Below are 16,898 nucleotides of genomic sequence, written 5' to 3' on the forward strand. Positions count from 1 at the left end.
AGCAGGAGACATAAGAGACACAGATTCGATCCCTGAGTCAGGAAGATCCCTTGGAGGAGGAAATGGTAACCCGCTCCAGTAATCTTGCCTGGGTTAAGATTAATCCCATGGACAGAGGAGCCTCTAGGGCTACAGGCCATGGGGTCCCAAAGAGTCGGACATGCCCAGAATGAGTTAGCGTGCACTAAACCTCAGGCGTGGCAGACAGTTTGCTGGCACCTTCTCCTGTAGCAGACGTCAATCAAACCTGCTTTCCCTCCCTGGGCCCCTTCATCTGCAGGTCCTGAGCTGGTGTGGGGTTTGCAGAGGCTGGCATTGGAGTTTGGGAAGAAATGAGTTCCCTTGTCCTAGAGATCTGAAAGGTTTTGCTGTTTACTGTGGTAAACAGAGAGGACAGGGTCTTAGCAGGCCCAGAGAAGGCGCCTTCCACAGCCTCCCTCACTCTTCACAGGAAGAGGTCAGCCTGTGACCGCGCCCTGCCTCCCAAGTGGGGCCGACTGAGCCCCATAACTGTTGCCTTGAAACTCCTGCTGCCAGAGGAAAACCCTTTAGCAAACCCGGTGCCTGAAGCAAGCAGATCCCCCGTTCCAGGGATGGCTTCTCACCACGTGTTCAAGGCCATCTTGCCATGTGGTCACGTGCACGTGTGATGATGGTGGTGTGTCTGCACGTGCAGCCGCGGTGTGTCCGGGGAGCAGCCTGGGGCCACATGTGGTCAGCTTACCACCGGCAGGGGCCTTGCTGTAGGCAGACTGAGGGGTCTCAGACAGCTGGGAAAGACCCTGAGCAAGGCTGAGGATAAACCAGTGTTTTCTCGATGGTTCTCATCTGACAGTGTCTGAAGTCACTCGAGGTGAGTTCACGGACATGCAGAGTTGGAATGAGCTTTAAAGGGCCTCTAAGGCAGCCCCCGAGTTTTATAGATGAGTGCCCCTCTTTGTTGGCTTTGCCAGCCCCACAAAACCTCTGTTTAGCCCACTTCACGCTGGCTTAATGGTTCCCAGGTCTCCTCCTGGAATGTGGGCTCCTCAAGGTCAGGGTCTGTTACCTTTCAGCTCTGATGCCTAGAACCCAACACCAGGCCTGGCACAGGGATTGGGAGACATCTGTTGGGTGAATTGGTGGATGGATGAGTTGCAGTGGTCACCTCCTCCAGGAAGCCTTCCCTGCTGCCCCAAACAGGTCAGCTGTCACCAATGAGCATCACTCCTTTGGAGTTCCTGTCACACTGGGTTGCCATGACCTGTGTGTCTTCACTTAGGGTTGGGCCTAGAGCTGGCACTGGTGGATGAGGTGAATGACTATTGCCCATGTCTGAGGGGTATCAAGAAAGGTTTCCCAGAGCCTCCCACACTTTGAAGGTTTTATGGATGAGGAAGCCAAGTCTGGAAAGGGGTGAGGTCTAGTCCACGGATGTCTGCTGGGACCAGTGGCAGAATTAGGTTGAGGAAATGGGGCCCAGGAAGGTTAGTCCCTCACCAGGTCACTCAGCTGAGGGACAGAAGGGCCTAGACTATGATCCCAGTCAGCCATGAGGTCCTAGCAGTGGCCCAGGCCCCCAACAGCCTTAGCTATGGAGTGTTAGGGGGGCCGCAGAGACCTTTTCACACCTCCCCTTGCCTCCATCAGCTCTTCTGAGCCAGGCCTCATGAGCCTGGGCCGCTGGAGATACTCCTCAGCTAGCTAACCGCTTTGAATGCAGTCGTTCTCTGTATCTTTTCCTCCCTAACCTCCCCCAGCATCACTGTCCTTTTATAGGTCCTCCAGTTTGCCAGCTCCTTCCCACCTCGGGGCCTTTGCACATTCTGTCTCCCCATCCTTCTTCATTTAGCTAAGCTGCTGCGTTCCCCACCCCCACCAGGCACCCTGTGCATGGACCTTCAGGGAGCTGCCAGGGCCAGCCCTGCGCTGGCCTCCTGGTCTGAATTAGTCGGGCCTGTTTGTACTCTTTCTGTCGAGGGGGCAGGCCGGGGGTGAGGAGGGGGCATTTCAGTCCCTTTAAATGCTTCAACTCATTTAACTTTAATTGCTTTGTTTTCATAGACATGTGCTAAGGAAAAGGACCGAATTATAGCTTGAATTGGGTCTTGCTAATCTTAATGAAAAGCTCTTATTTATAATCAGGACCAGGTCCCAAACGTGGAGTGAACCACCCTCAAATGGCTTGTTGAAATAACTGAGACCCTCCTGATCATCACTGTTTAGTCTGCAGCAGCAGTGCGCATCGCCCCTTCTCCGTGTACTTAATTTCTTCAACCATTTATTCAAGTGCTTTCTTCCACTTGCAAGTTATCCAACTCGGACCTTTTCCAAAACGTCATAATTAAAACTCTTGGGGGAAATAGCTTTTTGTTTTGGCCACAGTATATCAAATATATTACTATTTTCCGTTTTCTGTGAAAAGGAAAAAAATGACAGCCTTATGGGCATCGGAGATCACAAAATTAGCATGTAAGTAATGCATGTAAATAGTCACTTCCTGAATTTTGTATCCCCGGGGCCTACTTGTCAGTCACCGAAGTTAGGTAGATTACAGGCCATGCTATTAAGTGTTTTAACAAAACTCTTAATAACACACCCAGTGATCCATTTAGTTTAACATCAGAAAAAAAAAACAACAAAAAAACCTTGAGACCAATTGGCCTTCTGAGGAAATAATGTCTATGACCTTATTAAATCATTTTCATCATTATTACACTCTTTACTGAAACTCCAGATACAATTCTGCTTTTTTGGGAGGCCAGCAAAGGCAGTTCAGAGGTGGCCTGGGACGGGGGGAGGAGGGGAAATTCTTCGAGTCTTAAAACGTGCAATTATGCATGCTAACGTGTGCCCTGCTGAAGATGAAAGTGCTGGAGTCCGGCAGACCAGCGGGCAGGAAGAAATCGGATGTGACTTAAAATTCCAAGCTGCTGTCAGCTAGCAATTAGGCAGCGTGGCTTGCAACTGGTCCCAGATCTGCTGCAGAGCTGAGGCTTCTTGGAGCCCTGGTCCATTTTGGGGAGGAAAAGTTAAGAGCTTGTATCGTTGGCATCGAAGCACGAAGAGGCATTTGCCTCCCTAAGCCTCGGTTTGCCCGGGTGTAAAATGTGTCCACTGGACCAGATTCAGTTCAGGATGGAAACTGTTCACTGAGCACCTACACTGTGCCAAGCTCGGGGCCGGGGCCACGACCTGTTTTCCCGATCTCCCCATTCAGGGGAGAGACAGATGGGGAAAGACGTGATCGTTAACAGGGCGTGGAAAGTACAGCCGTGGAAATACAGACCAGCCTCAGTGGGGCAAGAAGGACGGGGCGAGCACTGCTGGGGAGGGGGAAGTCTGAAAGGGCTCCCTGGAGAGGCGGTCATCTGGGCTAAGCTAGGAAGGCAGAGGCGGTCTCTGACACTCCTTCCGGCTCTGATGGTCCCGGAACACGTCTGTCTCAAGGATGCCGAGGTCTGATTCTATCCCTGCCGACTCAGTGAGTGCAGCAGGTGACTTAGCCTTCCTCCCATTGTGTGGGATGGGGGGCACCTGTCTCACCCAGTGGGCGCCGAGTGGGGGCTGGGAGAGGGACAGCCGCCTGGCTATAGGCGAGAGTGCCTGCGACCAAGCTTTCTTTTTTCTCTAAATCCCCATTTCTCCTAGGGTTAGAGGGCCTCTGCCCCCACCCCCACCCCATCTCTGAGCACCTACCCCCCGACCCCCAGGGCAGTAGGCCTCCTTCAGTCCCTTCCTCTAGGCCCTCTAGCCTCCTCTTGGCCGCTTCTTATTACAGTGGCTATATTTGTTTTTCCATCCGAGGAATGCTAACCAGCAAAAACCATTATTTCTAAGAAAATAAACCACGGGCCTTGTTGGCCTTTGAATGCTACTGAAGTGGATGGTGGCCTTCCCCAAAGGCCTTGAGACAAAGAGGGCTGGAGGGCTCGTGTGTGCAGGCAAGGTCAGGGGGTCTCAGAGGGGTGCTTGGAGGGGGTCTTCCAGATGGGCCAGGGCTGCAGCCCCTGGGAGGAGAGAGGGGAAAACCCCAGCTGGCCAGCGTGGACTTGCTGCCCTGTTAATAACGGCGGCTGCTGCAGCTCAGCCTCCACTCCCTCCGGGGGTGCCCAGAGGCACTACCCTCTCCCAGAGACCCCTCCCCCCGCCCCCCACCTCTGTCTGGACCTCCTGCCCTTTGAGTCAAGGGGAGCAGGGCTGGATGTAGGTCCGTGGAGACCTGGGCGCCCGCCTAGGTGACCTTGGGCAGGTTTGTGGACCTCTTGGGCCTTAGAGTGCGTGCTTAGTCGCTTCAGTCGTGTCCGACTGTCTGCGACCCTGTGCACCATGGCCTGCTAGGCTCCTCCCTCCATGGGATTCTCCAGGCAAGAACACTGGAGTGGGTGGCCGTTTCCTTCTCCATGGGCCTTAGTGTGCTGATTGCAAACTCAGGCCTCTTTTGAGCCCCACAGTGGGCAGCTCTATCTTCAGGGTGCTCCTTGCTACGACGGTGCCCAGTTCGGGCTTAGTCTGTGAGGGTTCCAGGTGGGCTCTGGCAGGACTGTGGGCACTGACAGCCCCACGGGCAGGCCTGGCCAGACCAGAGTGCCGGGGGGCAAGGCTGTCCTTGCATGAGACGTGTTCATCCTTGTCTGTGTCATCCTTCCTGTCTAGACTGGCAGCTCCTCGTGGCCAGGGTCTGGCTGAGGACAGGAAGGTGCTGGGATAAGAGGGCAGAAGTCGGAGAGATGGCTTGATCCCTAGTGAGGACCATGGGCCCTGGCTCCCCATTCACTGAAGCGTGGGGCATTCTCCAGGTGACTGTGTCAAGGTTAGGATGGTGGAGTCTGCCGCCAGCCTGCCTGGCTTCCAGTCTTGCTTTGCCCTTACTAACTGGGTGACCTAGCACACGCCCCTTCAGTTCTCTGAGCCTCGGTGTCTCTTTCTGTGATGGGGAGAGTGAAGCCCTTCCTGCTTGGCTATAGTAAGAGTTTAGCTGCGGGCCATTAGAAGACGGTAGGCAGTCACCCTTGCCGTTATTGGCATGACGATTAGGGAGCAACTCCACTGGGGACCTGGAGAGAAAGGGAGTAAAATCAAAGTGCACCAGGCCAGCTCCTGAGCCTCCAGAGCCCAGAGGGCAGCCTGTGGGCTTAGGGGGAGAAGCCTGAGCTGTGGGTCTCGGGTTCAGCCCCAACCTGCTGATACGGTCAGCTCTTCAGTCCCCCTCTCTGGGTTCAGTTATCCCTTTATCAAATCCAGGGGTGCACCGGAGGAGCTCTAGGACCCCAGCCTGCCTGTTCCAAGTGGTGGCTCAGGCTTTTGGGCAACTGTATTTCTGACCATCCTTCTGTTGAGTTCACGGGTTGGATCTGTGGAGCACCCCCTCAGAGCCTGAAGTCTCAGGGTCTGGGGCGTCCCCCCTGCCTTTTTGGTAACGGGGGTGGGAGAATGACTATGCTTCTGATTGGAAAGGGAGCAGCGGGAGCCTCAGCTCTGAGCTGGCAGCCCCTCATTCCCATCTTAATCCCCACCATCCAGGTTGCTTGGGCATCCGATGTCAGAACTTGGGAACAGCGAAGGGTCCAGAGGGTTTGGGAGGGAGAAAGGGAGTAATTAACTGGCCCTTGGGGTTCGGTAGGCAAGTCCCAGCCTGATACTTGGGAGCCACAAAGCTCACCGTGAGCCCACATAGAGCAGAGGACACTCAAGGTCAGTTCACGGTGAGCATCTGCACCCAGGCCGAGCCCCTGAGACTCCCCAGCATGATGTACGAGACCACTGACAGCATTAACTGAGAAAAACAGCTTTAATGAGATACGATCCATGTACTATACCATCACCCACTTAAAGAATACAATTCAGTGCCTTTTAGTATATTTACAGACTCGTGTACCCATCACCAAAACCAAATTTAGACCCTTTTCATTACTCCAAAAAGAAAACCTGTACCCCTTAAGCATCGCTCCCCAGCTTCCCAGTCCCCAGAAACCACTAATCTGCTTTCTGTCTCAATACTTTTGGCTCTTCTGCAGAAGTCATATAAATGGAAGCCCACAAAACGTGGCCCTTTGTGACTGAGAAAGCATTCTCCAAAGTCTGATGGCCTGGCCCACTTCCTGGCTCCCCTTGTATTAGCTGTGTGACCTCGGGCAGGGCGGCAACACCTCTGAGCCTTGGTTTCCCTTGCTGTCAAATAAAGGTGTTCATACCCACTTCTTAGGGTGCTCATAGCCAAGGGCCTGCATACAACCTCACACGTCCATGAGGGCTTCGATCGAGATGGCTACTCATTCATTCAATGCCAAGCAGACTTTGGGGAGACACGCTGCTACTGCTGAACCTGCAGCTCACCAGGACACGGTTCTTGCCCCGTGGAAGTCGCAGCCCTGAAGGACACGTACATAGCAAGTGACAGCAATGAGTGTCCTTTCAGGGAGCCGCGGGGCCCAGAAGGTGGGGAGAAGTGCCCCCCCCCTACGTCTGCCAGGCAATTTGCAAGAGTTCAGAGCGGGCAGTGATGCGGAGGCTCAGTCTGTGGAAGGGCATGGGTGTCTGTGAGCTCTGGGCAGAGGAAAACAGCGTGAGCAAAAACGTGGAGGCCCGAAGCCATGGAGGCCCGAAGCCGTGCAGGCCACTGGGAGAGGTCAGCCCACAGCTCAACCCCATGGTTACCTTGGATCATGGGTTGGCTGGGGGGAGGACCTTCCCACCCTCTGGCTGAGCCATGGTCATTGTGTGCCATTAGGAATGAAAAAGTATATAGATTTGTGTTGGTTTTGCATGACCTTTGACCTTTCCCATAATTAACTGCTGGGCCCACTTCTGGCATTGTCTCGGCAGAAGGGAAACCTGATCGATGGATGCCAGGAGTCCGCCGAGAGCGGGTCTCATTACTCAGTCATTACAAACCCAGAGCTTAACCCTGTGCCACCGGAGACGGGGGGCTTAATCCTTCCTGCTGGGCGGCCCTGCGGAACCACCTTCCCGCGAATGTAATTAGCCAACAAACCGGATTAAGATTTATTCACCAATAAGGACTCAACTTCCTAAGCCATACATCTCTCCCAGAATGGTTGCCTGATCTAAGGAGTGCACGGTTTTTCCTAAAGCCCCAGACAAAGGAGAAGACGTGTTAGCGCCCAGCCAGGGAAGAGTTCTTTGTTAGAGCGTTTGCTCTCCGCTGTCTGCAAGGAATGTTGAGAAAAATGCCAGTTTCGAGGGGAAACGGGGAGATGTGTTCAGTAATGATTTCTGAGAGTGGCCAGTAGGGTGCTTTAAAAATCCTCATTTGGAGAACCTTTCCGGTCAGTCCTGATTTTTAGAACTAAAATGCCCTAAATGGTATTGAAATGAGAAGAATCTCTGACTCATTGTAGTAGACTCTCTTCAAACCGAGGCACTACAGAATAAATGTATATTTTATGGGGCAGCAAGAATCAATTTTGAATTAAAAAAAAAAACAAAACTCTTCCCACTCAAGTCCAAGCCCGTGCTGTTGGCACGTAACTACAGCTGCGGAATCGTGTGTGCGTGCTGCCATTTTAATATAGGAAAAGTGGAATTGCATGACCTTTTAAAATCCTATAATGAGCAGCTCCCTGTGCTGTTTTTCTCTGCTCTGTTGGATGTTGGAAGCTGTTTTCTGTGGGGACTTGAGTTCTCATTAAAAAAAAAAAAAAATCCAAGCTGGAGAAGAAGCAGGGATGTTTGGGGCAAGCTGTTGGCCTTCTATTCCTGAGCACTCAGGTTGGAGCTTTGTCCTGGCCACTTTCTCTGATATGAACATCTCTGTCACTACCTCTTAACCTCAGGAGCAGGTACGGACCTTGGAAATAAATACAGCGATGCACATAACGTCTCTTCCCCAACTTTCTCCTTAATAACTTTTTGAAGCATAAAGCACCTTGAGGATGTGGCTCTAATAGAAATAGAGCCTGCATCTGAACGCAGTCTCTCGCTCCCCTTCCTGGGAAGACCAGGTCCGCAGCCGTGCTGGGCCTCAGCCTTGGCATCAGGACAAGGGAAGCAGTGGCCACACGGACCTCCCACACCAATTCACCCCTGTGCTCTTCGCTTCTGCGGCCCCGGAGCCGTCCTCCCTGTGGGGCTGTGTTTCACATGGTTTCTTCCTTTCTTCCTGAACATCCTCTCAGTATGTCTTTATCCAAATTTCCTTCTTAGAAGAACACCAGTCGTTGGATTAGGCCCATCTGACTTCAATACGCACGCACGCTAAGTGGCTTCAGTCACGTCCAACTCTTTGTGACCCCATGGACTGTAGCCCGCCAGGCTCCTCTGTCCATGGGATTCTCCAGGCAAGAATACTGAAATGGGTTGCCATGCCCTCCTCCAGGGGATCTTCCCAACCCAGGGATCAAACTCATGTCTCATGTCACCTGCTTTGGCAGGCAGGTTCTTTACCACTAGCGCCACCTGGGAAGCCCGTACTCCACTACAACCTTATCTAAAGCTTGATTACATCTGCAAAGATCCTATTTCCAAATCAGGTCACATTCACAGGTACTGAGGGTTAGGACATCAACACCTCTTTTGAGGGACACAAACTCACAACAGCCCTTTGAGAATAAATATCTGGACCAGTCTCTCAAAGCAAAAGAAATAAAAGTGAAAATCAACAAATGAGACCTACTCAAACTTAAAAGTTTTTGCACGGCAAAGAAAACCATAAACTAAACAAAAAGACAAAGTATGGAATGGGAGAAAATATTTGCAAATGATGCGACCAACAAGGGCTCAATTTCCAAAATATACAAACAGCTCATATAACTCAACATCCAAAATAATGAGAATAACCTAATCAAAAAATGGGCAGGAGATATAAATAGATGTTTCCCCAAGAAAGACTTACAGATGGCTAACTTGAAAAGATGCTCCATGTTGCTAATTATTAGAGAAATGCAAATCAGAACCACAATGAAGCATCACCTCACACTGGTCGGAATGGCCATCATCCCGAAGTTTACAAGTAATGAATGCTGGAGAGGGCATAGAGAAAGAGAACCCTCCCACACTGTTGATGGAAATGTAAACTGGTGTGGCCACTGTGGAAAACAGTACGGCGGTTCCTCAGAAAACTAAAAATAAAGTTGCCATATGAGCTGGCAATCCCATTCCTGGATATATAAGCAGACAAAACTATAATTTGAAAAGATACATGCACCCTTATGTTCACAGCAGCACTATTTACAATAGCCAAGACATGGAAAGAACCCAAGCATCCATCAACAGACACGTGGTTTAAGAAGATGCAGCACATATATGTTGGGTTGGCCAAGCCAGCGCAGTACAATGGAACATTACTCAGCCGTCAAAAAGAACGAAACATTGTCATTTGCAGCAACAAGCATGGAGCTAGAGAGTGTCATACTAAATGAAGTGAGTCAAACAGAGAAAGACAAATATAATGTCACTTACGTGTGGGATCTAAAAGATAATACAAATGGATCTATATGCAAAACAGAAGCAGACTCATGTACATAGAAAACGAACTTACGGTCATCAAAGGAGGAAGGAAGGAATTAGGAGTGTAGGATTAACAGATACAAACTACTGAACATAAAACAGATTAGCAATAGACTTACCATGTAGCTTAGGGGACTACATTCAATATCTTGTAATAACCTATAATGGGAAATAATCTGAAAATATATAACTGAATCACCTTGCTGTGCAGCTGAAACTAACCCAATATCATAATCAGCTACACTTCAAATTTTAAAAAAAGATTAAATAACTAGAGAGCTTGGCTCTGCCCCCCTCCATTCCTTCACCCTCTCCCCACTCCATCTGCCTGTCCCTCATTCTCTAGCTTTAACAGTCCTGAAATAGTGATCCAACATAGACAACAGACTGGTGGTTGCCAAGAGGGAGGAGCTTGGGGGGAGGGCTAGAGAAGGAGACGGTGGTTAGCAGATGGAAGCTAGTATATATGGAATGGACGAACAACAAGGTCCTGCTGTATAGCACAGAGATCTATATTCAGTATTCTGTGATCAACCAGAATGGAAAAGAATATTTTAAAAGAATGTATATATACATATATATCACTTTGCCGTACAGCAGAAATTAACAACATTGTAAATCAACTGTTCAGTTCAGTTCAGTCACTCAGTCGTGTCCGACTCTTTGCGACCCCATGGACTGCAGCACACCAGGCCTCCCTGTCCATCACCAACTCCCAGAGTTGACTCAAACTCATGTCTCTTGAATCAGTGATGCTATCCAACCATCTCATCCTCTGTCATCCCCTTCTCCTCCTGCCCCCAATCTGTCCCAGCATCAGGGTCTTTTCCAATGAGTCAGCTCTTCGCATGAGGTGGCCAAAGTATTGGAGTTTCAGCTTCAGCATCAGTCCTTCCAATGAGTATTCAGGACTTCAATAAAAATATTTTTTAAGTGGCCTGAGACTGATGGGCATCTTGGAGGCCTGCGGGACCTCCTCTGGGGTTGCTGGCTCTTGGATACGGTTTTTACAATAATAAACCTACTTGCTTTGGCAGAGTTTTTGTTTGTTTATTTATGTGTTTATCTCTCATGCATTAAAGGGTGAGGCTCGCATGATTTTAAAAAACAAAAATTCAAGGCAAAGATACAGAAAATCAGGGGAGGTTTGATCTGTGAGCAGATGGTTCTCCATTCAGGATTCTGGATGGGCAGGTAAAGCAGGTTGGCCCCAGAAGCCTGTGGGAGCATTCCAGGGCTGGTGATTGGAGAAGAACTGATCATTCTAAGTGCTCGGATCTGGGGGAATCTTTTGGGAATGGATTAAAGGAAGAAATGTGAACAGTAGACACTGCTCTCCTCAGGGCATTAGCATCCACTGTGGCCTACACTATGGGGAGTCAAAGGAAGGGAAAGGGTAGAGTTTAAGTTCATTTTTAGTTTATTTATTTATTACTATTTTTTGTCCGCTCCCCGTAGCTTTCAGGATCTCAGTTCCCTGATCAGGGATTGAACCTGTGTCCCCTGCAATGAAAGCACAGAGTCCTAACCACTCTGCCAGGGAAGCCCTAGAGTTGTCATATGGACTATCCAATCAATCTCTTTATAAAAGCAATCTCCTTATAATGCCTTATGTGTATGGTGATCAAATTGTTTATCATTTTGATAGTAGAAAGGTTGCTATTAGCAATTATCAGACAACAGGCATAAACTAGAGCTTTGCCAGGCAAATTTGGGTGCATGATTATCTTAACTGGGGAAAGACATCTTTCTCAGACAACGTCTTAAAACAGTTTGTGCAATTGAATTTTATGGAAGTGGTGACTCTGTAACTGATTGTGTTTTCCTCCTTGCCTTGGCTTCTAGGAGGCTCAGAGCCATATTTATGGCCTTCCTTTTGTAACTGTGCTGAAATTACCAATCGTATCTCTGCATACATTCACCAGCTTTCCCTTATTCTTCAACCTTCATTTATTCTTCTTCAGCACAAGGTAGATAGATAAGGGACTCTCAAGACTCTTCTCCAACACCATAGTTCAAAAGCATCAATTCTTTGGCACTCACCTTTCTTTATAGTCCAACTCTCACATCCATACATGACTACTGGAAAAACCATAGCTTTGACTAGACAGACCTTTGTTGGCAGAGAAATGTCTCTGCTTTTTAATATGCTGTCTAGGTTGGTCATAACTTTCCTTTCAAGGAGCAAGCATCTTTTAATTTCATGGCTGTAGTCACCATCTGCAGTGATTTTGGAGCCCAAGAAAACAGTCTGTCCCTGTTCCCATTGTTTCCCCATCTACTTGCCATGAAGTGATGGGACCGGATGCCATGATCTTAGTTTTTTGAATGCTAAGTTTTAAACCAGCTTTTTCACTCTCCTCTTTTACTTTCATCAAGAGGCTCTTTAGTTCCTCTTCACTTTCTGCCATAAGGGTGGTGTCATCTGCATATCTGAGGTTATTGATATTTCTCCCAGCAATCTTGATTCCAGCTTGTGCTTCATCCAGCCCAGCATTTTGCATGATGTACTCTGAATGTAAGTTAAATAAGCAGAGTGACAATATACAGCCTTGACGTACTCCTTTCCCGATTTGGAACTGGTCTGTTGTTCCATGTCCAATTCTAACTGTTACTTGTTGACCTGCATACAAATTTCTCAGGAGGCAGGTCAGGTGGTCTGGTATTCTCATCTCTTGAAGAATTTTCCACAGTTTGTTGTGATCCACACAGTCAAAGGCTTTGGCATACTCAATAAAGCAGAAGTAGATGTTTTTCTGCAACTCTTGCTTTTTTGATGATCCAATGGATGTTGGCAATTTGATCTGTGGTTCCTCAGCCTTTTCTAAATCCTGCTTGAACATCTGGAAGTTCATGGTTCATATACTGTTGAAGCCTGGCTTGGAGAATTTTGAGCATTACTTTGCTAGCATGTGAGATGAGTTCAATTGTGCAGTAGTTTGAACATTCTTCGGTATTGTCTTTCTTTGGGATTGGAATGAAAACTGACCTTTTCCAGTCCTGTGGCCACTGCTGAGTTTTCCAAATTTGCTGGTATATTGAGTGCAACACTTTAACAGCATCATCTTTTAAGATTTGAAATAGCTCACCTGAAATTCCATCACCTCCACTAGAAAAGACATGGGCTTTGTAAACAGCAAGACTTTGTTTTGATCCTTGCCCTACCTTACTATGTGACCTTGAGCAATTACCTCCCTGCACTTTAGTTTGCTCAACTATAAAATGGAGTTAAAATACCTACTCCAGACAGTTAGTGTATGTTTCAGGAATAGATACCTACATACTGAGGTACAAAGTGAGAGGGAGCGACTTCTACCCAATATAAAATAAAACTCCTTCCCCTCAGGCTGACTGATCCAGCCTAAGTCACATGCCCACCCTGGGACCAATAACAGCCATTAATTCCATATATTGTTTGATTAGACTGACCAGGCTCCACCCCCAGAGTTGGGACCAGGCCACCTTCTCCTGAGTCACCTGCATGAATGAAAGAAAGGAAGGAGGCAATAGTCTAGGAGATGCTGGTTTGGATCAGCTGAGAGATGGTGCCATGTTTATAAGTAGTAGAAATGCGTGACCAGTTCGCAGACTGCACCTATGTTAAGAATGTAGAAGATTCACATGTTGGTAGCTGATTAGATGTCAGTGGAGAAATGGAAGGATAACAATATTTACTGGGATGGAGAACCCCAGAGAAGTGCAGGTTGATGAATTAAAGTTGGGCCATATTGCCTTTGGAGTGAATGTGGGCGATCTAGGGGGAGAGGTAGTTAGATTGGTATATCTGGGGCTCTGGCAAAAGGTTGGAGCTGCAGAGATTGAGAGGTAATCAATATCTCAGTCTTTATAAATCCACGTGCCCTTTCAAACACAAAATCTTATACTCTGCCTTTAATGTTATTTAAAACTTCTTAGTACATTAAGTATAATGATCGAAAGCAATTCAAATGATTTACAGCACTGAGCCTGCTTCCCAGCAGACGCTGAGGGCCTCTGCAGGCAGGAAGCCTCCTGTCTCTTGCATCTCTGCAGATCCAGGCTGCTTGTTCTTCCCTCATCATGGCTGGGTGGCTACCAGGAGGATGCTGCACAGCCCAGACCCTGTATTCTAGCACTTTCAGGGCTGCAGTATTTCCTCTGCTGGCAGCATTCCTGGCAGACAGGTGTCCAGACAGTGCTTGGTCACCTCCAGAGTCGGGGGGCTCACGACCACATGAGGCAGGCTCTGTCTTCCAGATGGGACATACCTACCCCTGAACGTTAATTGGCCCTTTTGGCTTTCTCTACTGTGTGTAGCTCTGTCCTCTGGACCATGTGGAAAGAGGACAAAGCTGGGTGTCTCCCCTTACCAGCCCCTCAGGTGTTTGTGGAAGCGGCCAGGTGTGCCTTGAGTTCCCTCTCTTCTTAAGGGCGGCCCCTTCCTGGCTTTCATAGCTGGAACCGCTCATCAAAAATCCCTGCTTCCGGTTCGGCTGTGGGAACACTTCCGGTTCTGCTGTGAGAGGCTTCCGGTTGCCATCTTTTCGTGGGCCTGTGGAGGTCGAGGTGGGTAGGTTGAACGCCACCAGTACCCCTCGTTCTGATGGGGGATTGCACTGGTTCGAATCCCACATATCGAGGTGTGTGTCCTTTGACAAGGCTTGGCCTTGCTGTGCCTCAGCTTCTTCGATTCCCTTGTAAAATTGGAATACAGATGACGGGGGTCTGTGCCTGATAGTTAATGTGGGGTTTGGGGCCTTAATGACACATGGTGTCACCCCTGGGACTTGGGTAGTTCATTGAATGTTAACTGGACTTGCTGCTATAGCTCTCCAGGCCCTCTCGAATCTCTCTGGAACTCCAGAACTGATAGCTCTTTGACCCCTGATGGGAAATGTTGAGAAACACTTAGAACGGCAAAAAGGGTGACCTTTAGGAAGGCTATTAGCCATTGTTCATAAGACAGAAGTCTTTGTTGTAACAAGGAAACTAAAGCAGTAGAAATTCAGATCTGGAAGAAAACCCTGGGGGAAGTATACGGCCTTTGTCTCATTCTAGAAATTAGGTTTTGTGATGGTATGAGAAGTTCATTTATTTCTTAGCCCCTCTCTCACAAGTAATGAGCTCTCCACTCTGGGCAACTTTCAAATAGCCTGAAAAAAGCCAGTTTGGGGGGATTTTAGGTAGGGTCCTTGCATGCTGTTACTGTTGAGAGGCTTCAAGGGGACCAGAGCTGAGTGTGAATCTTGCCTGCTTCACCATCGGGGAATCTGAAAGTCACTCCAAACATGCCTGCCACATGACCTTGCTCCCCAAGCTGGTGGCTGACTACCTTCCAAAGCCAGGATCTTCATCTTTGTAACCTTTGGATCCGCTCCCCAGCCCCCAGCAAGGACTTGAGTTAGTGAGTACCTGTTGAGTCATCCCCTAACCACTCATGTCCCAATGTCTTCAGTGGTGGGGGGGAAGAGGACCCCCGGGGTCTTCCTCTGACACTTCTCATGCGCCTCATTTTGCAGACATCGACGAGTGTGAGAATGACCACTACAACGGGGGCTGCGTCCACGAGTGCATCAACATCCCGGGGAACTACAGATGCACCTGCTTTGACGGCTTCATGCTGGCACATGACGGACACAACTGCCTGGGTGAGCGACGCAGCTGTGCCCTGCCCACTGGGCACACCCTGCCTCTTTCTCAACTCCAGCTGGTAACATTGCGGGCAGTGGGAATGCTTATCCTCTTTTGGTTCCTTGGGTCGAGAAGACCCCCTGGAGAAGGAAATGGCAACCCATTCCAGTATTCTTGCCTGGGAAATCCCATGGATAGAGGAAGCTGGAGGGCTACAGTCCCTGGCGTTGCAAAGTCTGACATGACTTAGTGACTAAACCACAATGATTGGTTTGCTAGGACTGTTGTAACAAAATAGCACGCTTGAGGAGCTTAAAGTGCAAGAATTTATTTTCTCACAGTCCTGGAGACTGGAAGTCCAAGGACAAGGTGCTCGTGGGTTTGTTTTTAATCTGAGGGTCTCTCCTTGGCTTGCAGATGGCCACCTTCTTGCTGTGTGTTCACATGGTCATCTCTCTGCATGCATGTATCTGGTGTTTCTCCCTCTCTCGCTCTCTCTTTGCTCTAATCTCTTCCTATAAGGACACCAGTCATATTGGAGTAGAAGCCATCCTAACAACTCATTTTCAACGTAATTACCTTTTTAAAGGTTCTATCATAAATACAGCCATGTTCTAAGGGTAAGGGTTAGACCTTCAACACATAAATTAGGGAGAAACATAATTCAGCCCATAACAAGGATTCTTATATACTTCCAGATTCTCCTAATTTAAATACATATATTTTTAAGCCAGTTGTATAAATTTATGAGTAATGCAAACTTTCTGGGTACAATTGGGAAAATGTAGAACAACAAAGAAAGACTGGAAAGCATCTTAGTTTCGCAGGTGTGTTTGCCTTCAGGCGCCTGGGTGTGATTACCTGTAGTTGCAATCAGGTACCTGGCCTTTGTCTTCACCATTTTCCTAGATGCCTCATCATTTGATCAGTGACTAACAACCTGCGGCTGCTGTAACAGAGGAACACGCTGGGTGACCTGAGCGAGAGAACTTTACTCTGTCATAGTCCTAGAGGTTCAAAGTCTGAAGCTGTGGTGTCAGCAGGGTTAGTTCCTATGAGGCTTAGAGGGAGGCCCTGTTTCGCCATCTCTCCTGGTAGCCTCGGGCTTGCCTTTGCACGTAGATCACTTTCCTCTCTGTTTTCACATCATTTTTGTTCTCTGCATGCCTGTCTCAGTGTCCAAATGTCCTCTCTTCCTAAGGACACAGTCCTGTTGGATTAGAGGGCACCCTGCTGACCTATCTTAACTTGATCATCTGCCAGTAACCTATCTCCAAAGAAGGTTACCCTCACCGGTCCTGGGGGTCAGGACTTCAGCATCTTGGGAGGGATGTAATTCAACCCATAACAGAGGGGGTTTGCGGTCCACGGCCGGAGGAACAGCTCCTGGTAGAAAGCTCGTGGTCTCAAACAGGTGCTCCTGTCCCCCCAGCCATCTTCTGCTGTCAGCTGCTGAGTGACCTGGGGAACAACAGCTGGAGTCTCAGGGGTGAGACCATGGACTTAGCAGGGGTGTGGCGTGGCCGTGAACACGTTCTTAACATCTCCAAGCCTCAGTGTCTTGTTGGTAAAGGGAGGTTGTGAAGAGCAGCTGTCTCACATGCTGCTGTGAGCAGTAACTGCGATCGTGTCCAGGCAGCTGAGAAGTGTGCAAGCCCCAGGGCGCTCAGTCCTGGGAGGTGTTCCCATCATCCTGACAGCCATGGGAATAACATGCTGTCGGCCTCCCCAGGTTGTGTGTGAGGATGAGATGGCACAGTGAAGCGGCTGGTGCTTGGTGAGTACAGTCAGCAAACAGGCATCAGTATTACTGTAGGTGACTTGGCCACCCTTCTGTGGTT

General features: G+C 48.9%; 1 protein-coding gene across 2 annotated transcripts in view; it reads left to right on the plus strand.

Annotated features, from left to right (window-relative positions):
• SCUBE1 (signal peptide, CUB domain and EGF like domain containing 1) overlaps positions 1–16,898 on the plus strand; it is a 125,561-nt gene that overhangs the window by 6,689 nt on the left and 101,974 nt on the right. For both annotated transcript variants that reach the window (XM_055566015.1, XM_055566016.1), the window contains exon 3: positions 14,946–15,074. In XM_055566015.1, coding sequence (XP_055421990.1) covers positions 14,946–15,074 — 129 coding nt within the window. The remainder of the gene's footprint in view (positions 1–14,945; positions 15,075–16,898) is intronic.

The sequence above is a fragment of the Bubalus kerabau genome, chromosome 1 (genome assembly GCF_029407905.1).
Source record: "Bubalus kerabau isolate K-KA32 ecotype Philippines breed swamp buffalo chromosome 1, PCC_UOA_SB_1v2, whole genome shotgun sequence".
Taxonomy (NCBI): Eukaryota; Metazoa; Chordata; class Mammalia; order Artiodactyla; family Bovidae; genus Bubalus; species Bubalus kerabau.